The 12,688-nt window shown below is 41.6% G+C and overlaps 1 protein-coding gene across 3 annotated transcripts in view; it reads right to left on the bottom strand.

The window, feature by feature from the left end:
• TEX10 (testis expressed 10) overlaps positions 1 to 12,688 on the bottom strand; it is a 1,074,503-nt gene that overhangs the window by 218,650 nt on the left and 843,165 nt on the right. For all 3 annotated transcript variants that reach the window (XM_077269470.1, XM_077269471.1, XM_077269472.1), the window contains one exon: positions 5,797 to 5,972. In XM_077269470.1, the coding sequence (XP_077125585.1) occupies positions 5,797 to 5,972 (176 nt within the window). The remainder of the gene's footprint in view (positions 1 to 5,796; positions 5,973 to 12,688) is intronic.

Raw genomic sequence — 12,688 nt, 5'->3', positions numbered from 1 at the left:
ATCACTGCAGGTCAATTCTCACGGCTTCAATACAACTCCGTGCACATCCCGGGGAGACCATGCAGCGCCCCCTACCTGTTACAGGGGTTACTGCATCACATATCACAGTATATGTATGTATATATATATATATATATATATATATATATATATATATATATATATATATATATATATATATATATATATATATATATATATATATAATTGCTGGTCAGCTTAACCCTTATAACTTCCTAACAAAAATATGCTATTTGGGCTGTGGCCTAGCAACTGATGTGAACGGTCAGCTTCTGGAGCTCCTCCGCTGTGACCCTGCATTTATCCTGAAGAAAAGATCTCTCTGGGAGCTGATAACCCTTTATGTAGCTGAGGGAGGTTACTGGAGGTCAGCCCCAACATGTGAAGCTGTGCAGAGCTGCAGATATGGTCCGGGAAAGGCAGCAGGTCGCGCCAAGGCAGGAGCAGTGACCCGGAACCAAGATGTCGCCGACAGTGTGAAGACTGAGAGCTGAGAGAGCAGACGCTGCAAATGCCTCATATGCAAAGAGGCTAGAAGTGGCTGCTAAGCTTGAAAAGTATGCCTGGGTGGACGGAGCAGGGAAAGAGCTGGCTGAAGAGGAGGAGGAGCAACAGGCTGGAGAGAAAATGAAAGTGCAAGGAGAAGTATCAGAGGATCAACTCTCTAAAATGCAGAGGTCCCACACTCAGTGTCTGCAAAAATTTGCTGCTTTGATTAATAAGAATGATGATCTGGAGAATCGCTCATGGAGGAATAATGTGAGACTAGTGGGTATCCCTAAGACTGAAGGAAATGACCCTACAAAAAAATTTATTGAAAAATGGCTCCAGGACAAGATAGGCGCTGATAACCTGTCTAAGTTATTTGCGCTGGAAAGGGCGCACCGCGTTCCTATGAACCCTCTCCTGCCGGGGTCCCCCCCTCGTACTATCCTTGCTAGGATTCTGAACTATAGGGACAGAGATGCCATATTGAGGAGTGCTTGTGCAGCTGAGGACATGTGCATTAATGGCCAGAAGATCTCTATTTACCCTGACTACTTCAGCTGAGGTGCAAAAACAGAGGATGAGTTATAGAGCAGTTAAAAGGAGATTGAGAGACTTGAAATTGATTTATTCTACTCTCTACCCGGCATAATTAAGGGTTGTAGCCCTGGGGGCGGTTCACTTTTTACCAACACCAGAAGAAGCCACTATGTGGCTGGACTTAAATAAGCAGAAGCTCACAGCTAACAAAGGAGGGAAGTGAAAGGAAGAATCTGGAGATGAAGATGATGCTGCCTTATTGTTACCTCTGGACTTTGGTTTAATAGTTTATTGCGGTTCTCAGAGGACATATTGTCATAATGTTGTTTTATATGCAGAGGGGTTGGGGAGGTGTTCTAGTTACAGCGGATTACAGGTACTGAGGGAAGGTTAGCTAGACGCTGGACTACCTACTCTCTGATAAGAGGTGAAAGACAACAGCGAATTAGTTATGGGTTATTGTGTTAATGAATATTGGGGGGGAGGAGGGAGGGAAGAGGTGAGATCTATTGCTGGAAATTGGGAATTATAGTTTGCTGGGAACAACATCCTATTTCAGGGGGTCATGAATTTGTATTTGTGCGGTTTCATGGTGGGAGACACAATTAAAGTTGTTAGTTGGAAATATAAGAGGACTGTCGGAGGGAAGTCTGAGAACGGCAATTATGGAATATGTGACAAAACGGGGCCCGGATGTCATTTGTCTCCAGTAAACACATTTACTTGCAGAAAAAGGTAGAAGTGTTAAAAAGGAGGTGGATAGGGAGGTCTTATCACTCTACATATTCTTTATATGCTAAGGGGGTCTCGGTACTGATTGGGGCGTCCACGCCTTTTGAAGAAATTGAGAGTCATGTAGATAAGAGATGGGCAATATGTTCTGCTATTCTGCAAAATTTATGGGCAACCATTATGTCTAGCGGCGGTTTACTTCCCACCCCCATACTCTGGGAAAAAGGTACAAGAAATATTTGAATTGTATTAACGGGGTATGGGATTACCAATGTTAATTATTGGGGATGTCAATAATGTGATGGATGAAGGGTGGGACAGGTATAGGAAAGGTTTAAGCAAAGGCACTAAAAAACTGTCGGCGTTTGGGAATTATATGACAGAATTGGGGATGGTGGACTTCTGGAGAGTGAGGAATGAGAATGTAGTCTGTTACTCCTGTTATTCTGCAACCCACGGTACCCTTTCCAGGATTGACCTAGCACTAGTAAATGATTTAATGATGCGCATGATCTGTGGGATAGAATATCTCCCGAGAGTGATTTCGGACGACAAGCCTATAGAGCTCTTGATTAGACGGACAGGTGGGAGGGACTGGACGGGGGAGGTGGGTGGAAATTTCACCCCCTGTGGATTGAACATATTAATATGGATAACATTATGAAGAAGATCACAGAGTACTGCCAGTTTAATGAAGATAGCACTGATAACCGGGTAGTTTGGGACGCAATTAAAGCTTTTCTGAGGGGCCTTCTTTTAGGGAGATTTCTAGATGTAAATCCAAGACTAGGATGGAAGATAAAGAGATCATAGAGAAATTAGATCTTTCTTTAGAAAGGAAGGTAAGCACCCGGAATTGGCAGAATCCTATAGGCCAATTTCGTTGAAGATGGCGGATGTTAAGATTTTGGCTACAGTAGTGGCTAACCGTTTGGCAAGTGTGGTCCAGAATCTGGTCCATCCTGATCAATCTGGTTTTATGCCAAATAAGTCTACAGCGATAAACTTACGTAGATTATTCCTGAACTAGTAGCTGCCGTCGGACAACGAGGGTAATAGAGTTGTGGTCTCATTGGATGCACGTAAAGCGTTTGATAGTGTTGAATGCTGCTATCTTTGGGAGGTTTTGAGATCTTTTGGTTTTGGGCCAACTTTTATCTTGTGGGTGAGGTTATTGTATTCTTCTCCGACTGCTAGGGTGAGAGTTAATGGAGAGTTGTCTGGAAGTTTTGGTTTATAAAGGGGTACTAGGCATGGGTGTCCGCTGTCTCCGCTGCTATTTGCGTTGGCAGTGGAGCCCCTGGCACAGACAATTAGGAGCTCGACTTCGGTAAGGGGGTTCCGGTATGGCATGATAGAGGAGAAAATAGCCCTATATGCAGATGACATGTTACTCTCTTTAGAAAATTCTGGAGAGGCCTTGGAGGGTGTGATGCATGATCTTAGGACATTTGGTGATATATCGGGTCTTGAAATCAATTGGGTAAAGTCAAATATCTTGATAGTGGATAAAGGGGGCGTTGACATCCCAATATCAGGGGAAGGTAGTAAGCTGACAGTGGTTTCTCAGTTCAAATATTTAGGTGTTCAAGTGTCTTTTTCTCTCTCAAGCTACGTCGGTCTGAATCTGTCCCCATTGTTGGACAGGTTTAGGAAGAAAATAGGGGCGTGGTGCAAGTTATATCTCAGTGGTGGGAAGGATAAACTTAATTAAAATGATTCTTATGCCCCAATTATTGTATATATTGTATAATTCCCCTGTTGGGTTGCCCTGAAAGTGGTTTCATACCATTAACTCTATATTTTGAGACCTTGTTTGGGGGAAGAAACAGCCAAGAATTAGGCTGGAATTGCTTCAGAGGCCTAAAGATTGGGGGGATTGGCCCTTCTGAATTCCTGGATCTACTTTTTGGCAGCGCAGGGTCAGCAGATGAAAGGTTGGAGAGAGGTGAATGGACTGGGTTCGGTTCAGCGGATTTTGGTTTGGTTGGTGGGAAGGGACCCATTGGTTCAGGGATTGGAGGCAGGGGGATTTGGGAAGTTTGGAACGGCCTATCCTACTTTGATACTGGTTCAAAAAGTATGGGGGGGCAATTAAAAAGACAAGAGAAGTGGGACTTTTAACAAATCTCTCCCCAATATGGCATAATGAAATAAATACTACCTGAATTTATTAAAATGGGGGAATTAAAAAATTGGACATCATTGGGTATTCAATATGTGGCTCAGATTCAGGACGCACAAGGACTGTTATCCTTTGAGGCACTGCAGGAGTTACGGGTTGCAGGAGACCTGTAGGTTTCAATATGGACAGTTGAGACATGCCTATCTTGCGCAGAGTAAAATGATGGATATGGGAATTTATAGACACATTCTGGTGGACTATATCTGTGCGACGGGAGGAACGAAAGGGGTAGTCTCGGATATTTATAGGGATTTGTTCTATACTTTTCTTAATAGATTCCCTATTAAGGCAAAAGAGAAATGGGAGGAAGAGTTGGGAAGGATAGAGGAGGATAAATGGGAGGATATCATGGAATATATTCCCCAATTATCATTAAGTGAGCTGGGTAGACTTTCGCAAATATATGTGCTTCACAGAGTATATAGAACTCCAGATAGGCTATATAAGGCAGGGCTGAGACAGACCTCCGAGTGTCCTAGGTGCCAGTCCGAGGGGGCAGGGATTCTACACGTTATGGCAATGTACGAGATTGAATTCATATTGGTTGGAGGTGGGAGAAGCAATTGGGAAATCGTATGGCTGTACAATCGAAAGCGATCCTGTGATATATATTTTGGGATATGTGGAAGAGATCCGAGTTCCAAATTATCATAAAGTGGCCATAGCTAGATTATTGTATGTTGCGCGAAAGCTAATTGCCAGGCACTGGTTGAGTGAGGTACCGCCGACTCTGCAGGAATTTTAAGTAAATAAGGCAGCACACTGCAGCGCTGAAACATGCAAACATGAAACATGAAAACTGAACTGCATTACTGCACTAGAAATATGAAAAATGAGAGCGTTTAGCGCATAAAAATGGCCAATTTTATGTGTACCTGGTAGCCACTTTAGGGCATCTTTCGTATACCAGGTCCTACGCTTTCCGCTAAACGCTCTCATTTTTCATATTTCTAGTGCAGTAATGCAGTTCAGTTTTCATGTTTGCATGTTTCAGCGCTGCAGTGTGCTGCCTTATTTACTTGACTGTATATGAGTCGGTTACTCTAGGTTCAGCACCTGTTCACACTTAGTCTATGTTTGGATGTGACGGTCAGTTTTTTGAAATGTATTCTGCAGGAATTTTATTGACAGTCTGATATGGTTATAAATATGGAAAAGGGTATTTATGAAAAAAGGAAAAGTATGAAAACTTTTGAAACACTTTGGCAACCTTGGATGGAGAGGAACTGATTCCAGTGGGATGTTGTTTTATTATGTAAGCAATGCATGCTATTGTCCTATTCTTGTTTACAAAAGGCTTTAAGGGAGGAGGGTGGGGAACTGGGAGATTGTTTCAAAATGTTTGTAAACATGTTTATTCTCCTTTGCTGACACAATTGTGTGTAGCTGTCAATTTCAATATTGCTAATAAAAAAAATCTGATTTAAAAACAAAAATATGCTATTTTAAAAATTGTGCTGATCTAAAGTAGACATGTGAAATGTTATTTATTAACTATTTTGTGATTAAAAATGGCATAAGAATTCAAAGTTTGAAAATTACAAAATTTTCTTCAAATTTCCATTTTTTCCACAAAGAAATGCAATTTATAGCGAAGAAATATTAACACTATCATGAAGTACAATATGTCACAAGAAAACTCAATCAGTGGGATCCATTGAAGTGTTACAGAGTTATTACCTCATATAGTAACAATGGTCAGAATTGTAAAAATTGGCCTGGTCATTATCGTGCAAACCACCTTGGGGGGGGGGGGGGTAAAGGGGTTAAGATCAAAATTGGCTTGGTCACTAAGGTGTTAAGCTTCACAGGAAAATATATATATTTTTTACCTTTTTTGCACATGTTCAACATCCTCTATTGTCAGTAAGAAATTGAAAACGCTGTAACAGCTGGAAGCCAAGAACACATAAAAACTCTCAGTTGGGTTACAACTTTGGTCAAGAAGATTATTTACAGCATGCAAGATGGATCCAATAGTACTGTCAGGAACTATCACCAAGCCAACCTGTAAAAGAGTGAAATAAATTAAGACAACTCTCTGTCACATTAAAAAGTACACATAAGTTTTTTCGTTTAGCAAATCCATGCATTCCAAACTGACTTTCTAAAAATCTCAGACAAGTACTAAATTTAAATACAAACTGGATACTGTCTAGCCAGTGGACGCACAGAGAAAAAAAGACGCGCAATGATAAATCTATCAATAAGCATTGCATGTATTGTTTATATAGCACCATTGATTCCATGGTGCTGTACATACGAGAAGGGGTTACATACAAATTACAGATATAACTTACAGTAAACATACTAACAATGATAGACTGGTACAGAGTGAAGAGGACTCTGCTCTTGCGGGCTTACATTCTACAGGATGATGGGGAAGGAGACAGTAGGTTGGAGGTTTCAGTACCTCCGTTAGTGTTGAGGTGGCAGCGTGATCATTGTAAGCTTTCTTGAAGAGATGGGTTTACAAGTTCAGTCTGAAGGATCAGAATGTGGTGGATAATCGGACATGTTGGGGCACAGAATTTCAGAGGATGGGGGATATTTAGGAGAAGCCTTGAGGCGATTAGATGAGGAACAAATAAATATGGAAGAGAGAGGCAGATCTGTGGAGGACCGAAGATGACATGAGGGAAGATATCGCAAAATTAGTTTTGAAACATACAGGGAACAGAGGTTATGGTGGCTTTGTAGATCAATGTTAAATTGAACTGGATACGCTGAGAAATTGGGAGCCAATGAACAGATTTGCAGAGGGGTGAAGCAGAGGAGTATCGAGGAGAGAGATTAATTAATCGGGCAGAAGAGTTAAGAACAGACTGGAGAGGTGTGAGTTAGAAAGTAAGCCATAAGAATTGCATGTATAAAGTAATCTTCAGATAATCCCTTCAAAAAATCATGGTATTTCAAACTTACACAGGTATTTATGCTCAATAATTCTCTATAAATAGAAGAAAACAATTTTGGGTGTTTCTGCTAACACTGCAAATCTAGAGAGTTAGGGCTATAGATCTTACATAAAGAGTATGCAAGATCTAGGTCTGCTGTGGAAACTTTGTAGCATTATAAACTGACTTTTTAAATAGAAAGCGATAAGTAAATTACTTATACACCGTATGTAAGATCTACAGCCCAAACTCTAGATTTGCGTGGTACCAGAAACACCAGTGTTGTTTCTTCTGTTTATAGACAGATTCATCATAAACACCTGTGTGTACATTTGAAGGACAATGATTTTTAAGGGATTATCTGAGCATTACTTTATACATGAAATTCTTATCGACAGATTAATCATTGCACGTCTTTTTTCCCCGATGGCCGTCCACTAGCAGTATAGCGCGACAATATCCAGTTTGTATTTGATCACCTTTCTCTACGGGTTTGTCACACAACTTGTTTTTTCTGTCAGCAGCACCAATCCCCTTGGTTGCTAGTGTCTTTATTTTACTCAACTATCAAATTTAGAAGCATTTTGCGTATTGGCTAAAACGGTGGCAACATATACTAGCTTGTGATGTTTTTGAGGTCAGTGGCATTCCTATCAAAACTCAACATACTGAAGGTACACTTGTTTATTTAAACAGTATAGGTCAAAAAATTAAAAAGATGTCATAAGCAATTTAGAAATTAATTGCCGCTCTACATCCAAAGCTTCACAGTCCCTTGCTACTATCGTTAGTTTATCGCTTCATCATTGACAACCCAACAAGGACATCCGACTGCTGCAGCCAATCACTACCTGAAGCGTCTCACATGTAGTTAAAGAAAAAAAAAACCCCTGTATAGATAGCCTCAAGCCTCAATTTTTGCATGCAGTTTAAAGAGCAACTGTCACGGGTGTGTCAGACAGCTATTCTGGATCTTGCTGTAGAAGGTCACTACACGCACATTCTGCTGTGGAGTGATATCCTTCTCCCTCTAGGACCTAGTGGTGATCTCCACCATCTGCTGCTGATTGACACAACCTTGCTGGAGGCTTAAATACCTTTAGTCGCATCAGCAAGGTGTCAGTGACAGCTCTATCTATCCCTCTGTCTGCTGTAAGTGGTAGAAATTGACAAGTCTTGGAGCCACTTGAAGGATTGCGGTCGTGAGCTCTCTTGTGTCGTCTCAAGCTAAGTGTATTCCCTCATTTGTCTTCCTGCTTTGTTTTTAGTTGTAGTGGGTTCTGACTTGTTCTAACCCCGTCCCCTCACTATCCAGCACCTCTCAATGATTTTTTCCATGGGTACAATGATCATTTTTAACCCACGGATACAACACAGAATTTGATAATATTAGGTCGTCATATTGAACATGACGTCATTAGTGTTCAGAGCACTTGCTTGCTACTTGATTATAGGGTTGAAATTAAGATTGTTTTTGCTTTCAAAACTAAAAAAAAAAAATGATGACGATGCGACAGCTAGTGTTTAGCGCAAGTGTTTGCAACTTGAGTCTGCATAGGATGGTTGGGTGTGCACAGAGTATTGCAGGTTCTCGAGTGACAAGCTAGAGTCTGCGCCCCAAGTTTCATGGCTGTTAAACACCCCCCAAAAAAAAACATGAGGGGATCCGCAATGCTCAATGCATACCCGAGCACTCAATGCAAACACAAGTAGTTACTTTTGAAAACCCCCAAATCCTAACTCCAACCTTAACACAACCCCAACCCATGAAAAAAATATATATATTTTTAATTTTATAATTTTTATCCAAGTAAGGGGATGACAAGGCGAATTTTATATACTTTTTTTTTTTTGATCACTGTAAGGCTACGTTCACATTTGCGTCGTTGGGCGCAGCGTCGTCGACGCAACGCATGTAAAACGCATACAAAACGCAGCATTTGACGCATGCGTTCAACGCATGCGTCGAAAAACGCAGCGCTTTTCGCATAAAAACTTGCGTTTTTTGCAAAAAACGCAGCTTTTTTGACGCATGCGTTGCCCTAGAATGATGTCATTCTTTACACAATTGCTGAAAAAAAGGCCCAATAAGTGTCTAGACACTAAAGACCACCAATGGATAGAAGAGGGTGGGTGTAATGGAATTTGTGTATATATACCCTGGAAGAGATGAATTCCTCCCATTTTGCTTGTGTTTCCAGCATCATGATGGAGCGTCCCATGGAGAGTATCTACATGACAATATGGAGTTGGATTTTGCCTTGGCTAATGCTTATGCTATTGCCTATTACGAACAAAGGCAAAGAGAAAAACGGAGAAGGAGTCATCGGCGCTTTTGGCTACACCCAATAGTTGAAGTCCGGGAGAGTCGTGGAGCCTACCATTGCTTGTTTGGCGAGCTGAATGACAATCTTGAAAAGTATTTCGAATATACCAGGATGTCACAAGACCGCTTCCGCTATCTGCTGCGTCTTCTGGAAGGATCCATTACCAGGCAGGAGACACAGCTCTGGAGATCAATTTCTGCTGAGGAACGGCTGCTGGTGACTCTATGGTACGTTATCTTGCAATGTGAACGCCTGTCATATGTTCAACAATGGAATTTTTTTTTTTTTTTTAATACATATATTTTTTTTTTCAATGTACTTAATTCAATTTTTTTATTTATCTTTTTGGCAGTTTCCTGGCTACCGGAGAGACCTTAAGATCCCTGCATTTTCAATTTAGGATTGGAGTCTCCACACTTTCCGGAATTGTTGCCGACACATGCCGTGCTTTGTGGGACAATCTCCGGGATGAATTTTTACCCCTCCCTACAACTGAATTATGGGAGGCCAACGCCCCAAAATTTGACCAAATTTGTTCTTTCCTGAACTGCAATGGAGCTGTGGATGGGAAGCACATTAGGATTACAAAGCCTGCAAGAACAGGATCTCGGTTCTTTAATTACAAAAAATAATTTTTCACCGTGCTCATGGCAATTGCAGGTGCGGACTGCAGGTTTATCGCCGTGGACACTGGAGCGTTTGGCCATACAAATGACTCACGGACATTTAAAGAGTCTGATATGGGCCAAAGGTTATATGGGAACAATTTTAATTTCCCCCAGCCACGTCCTCTTCCCAACACAGAAGGCCCGGCAATGCCATTTGTTGTGGTTGGGGATGAGGCATTTCAAATGTGTGCTAACCTACTGAAACCCTACTCCAGTCGAGGCTTGGACCACACCAAGTGTGTTTTTAACCCCTTCACCCCCGGAGCTTTTTCCTTTTTTTTTCATTTTCGGTTTTTGCTCCCCTCCTTCCCAGAGCCATAACTTTTTTATTTTTTTGTCAATTTGGCCATGTGAGGGCTTATTTTTTGCGGGACGAGATGTACTTTTGAACGATACCATTGGTTTTACCATGCCGTGTAACAGAAAACAGGAAAAAAATTCCAAGTGTGATGAAATTGCAAAAAAAGTGCAATCTCACACTTGTTTTTTGTTTGGCTTTTTTGTTAGGTTCACCAAATGCTAAACCTAACCTGCCATTATGATTCTCCAGGTCATTACGAGTTCATAGACACCTAACATGTCTAGGTTATTTTTTATCTAAGTGGTAAAAAAAAATTCCAAACTTTGCTAAAAAAAAAAAAAAAAAAAAAAATTGCGCGATTTTCCGATACCCGTAGCGTCTCCAATTTTCGGGATCTGGGGTCGGGTGAGGGCCAAGCTGGCGTTTTTATTGATACCATTTTGGTGCAGATACGTTTTTTTGATCGCCCGTTATTGCATTTTAATGCAATGTCGCGGTGACCAAAAATACGTAATTTTGGCGTTTTGATTTTTTTTCTCGCTACGCCATTTAGCAATCAGGTTAATCCTTTGTTTTTATTGATAGATCGGGCGATTCTGAAAGCGGCGATACCAAATATGTGTAGTTCGGATTTTTTTTTTATTGTTTTATTTTGATTGGGGCGAAAGGGGGGTGATTTGAACTTTTATATTTTTTTTATTTTTTTTTATATTTTTAAACACTTTTTTTTTTATTTTGGCATGCTTCAATAGCCTCCATAGGAGGCTAGAAGCATGCACTACACGATCGCCTCTGCTGCATAGAGGTGAAGTACAGATCACCTCTATGTAGTAGAAATGGTGGTGTACTTTGAGCGCCGACCACAGGGTGGCGCTCAAAGCAATCGGCCATCAACAACCATAGAGGTCTCAAGGAGACCTCTGGTTGTTATGGCAATGCACCGCTGACCCCCGATCATGTGACGGGGGTCAGCGGCGCGAGCACCTCCGGCCGCGCGGCCGAGAGCGCTAGTTAAATGCCGCTGTCAGCGTTTGACGGCGGCATTTAACTAGTTAATGGGCGCGGGCGGATCGCGATTCCGCTCGCGCTCATTGCGCGCACATGTCAGCTGTACAAAACAGCTGACATGTCGCGGCTTTGAGGTGGGTTCACCGCCGGAGCCCACCTCAAAGCAGGGGATCTGCCAGCTGACGTACTATTCCGTCAGCTGGCAGAAAGGGGTTAATTATAGACTGTCCAGGGCCAGAAGAACTGTGGAGTGCGCCTTTGGTATCCTGGTCTCCAAATGGCGTATTTTCGGATCAGCCATTAATCTCAAAATTGAGACAGTGGATGAGGTGGTGAAGGCTTGTGTGGTTCTACACAATTATATTATTGCCAAAGAGAGACTGAACGTGGAACTAGATGAACCCATATCAAACCCATTGCCCGATTACCAACATCATCCTCTGAGGACAACTGTTGAAATTGGGCAGATGAGGGATCGATTTGCTTCCTATTTTGTTTCTGATGTTGGGCGTGTCATGGCAAGATCAAATGGTGTAGTGTACAGCTTTTACTGTTATACTTTATCGTGCTTTTAACTGAAAATAACTTTATTGTGCTTAGAATAAAAGAATATAATGACAATAAAAGATTTTAACACTATTGTGTCCATTCAATGTAACCAGTTCAAAGGGGCCTAAAGTAATGTTCTTTCAATTTTGTAATGTACCTAGATTTTCTACTGTCTTGTGTTTTTAATAAAATTACTTTATTGTGCTTTTACTTTAAAAACCTGCTCCCCTTTTTTTTTTTCAAATGTTGTTGTCAATAAAACAATGTTTAAAGTATTCCAATGTCCATTTTCCTACCAAATGGTCAAAGTGTGTAACACCACAAAAAAATGTACTCAGGTGATCACCAGTTCCCAAATACACTATGCCAAACCACCCCACTTATGTTCACATGGCCGTGTGTTCTATAGTTGAGCGAACATGATCGGCTCCCTCCTTGTCAAGCTTTAACGCTTGCCGACTAGTTGCATATGGAACCCGGCTTCATGGAGCGCGCTGGCTGATCAGCTGTTTTCTGCCGCCGCAGCTGCATATGCCGCGGCTGTGTGACAAGCACTACACATGCATGGCGAGGCCAACAAATAGGCTTGGGTTGTGCATGTGTTGTGCCTGTCTCACACAGCCTCGGAACATGCAGCTGCGGTGGTGGAAAAATGCAGATCAGCAGCCGCACTCCAGGAAGCCGGGTTCCATATGCAAGTAGTCGGCAAGTGTTATAGGAGGGAGTCGATCATGTTTGCTCAACTCTAGTGAGTTAAAACTATTGAACTCAGGATGCTGAAATACATCCTGAGTCTAATAGTGGCGACACTTGGCCACGTGACCATTGCTCACCTGACCCATTACCTTATTGTATGTTTAAAAATTATAACTTTTTTTTATCCTCTTTGTGTTTTTAACACCTCATACTACAATGAGAGACACAAAAAAACTGCCGATTAAACAAATGATAAAATAGTGTCTGACATTGGAGATATG

This window comes from Ranitomeya variabilis, chromosome 6 (assembly GCF_051348905.1).
Source record: "Ranitomeya variabilis isolate aRanVar5 chromosome 6, aRanVar5.hap1, whole genome shotgun sequence".
Lineage (NCBI taxonomy): Eukaryota > Metazoa > Chordata > Amphibia > Anura > Dendrobatidae > Ranitomeya > Ranitomeya variabilis.
This window is presented reverse-complemented; position numbering and strand designations above follow the sequence as displayed.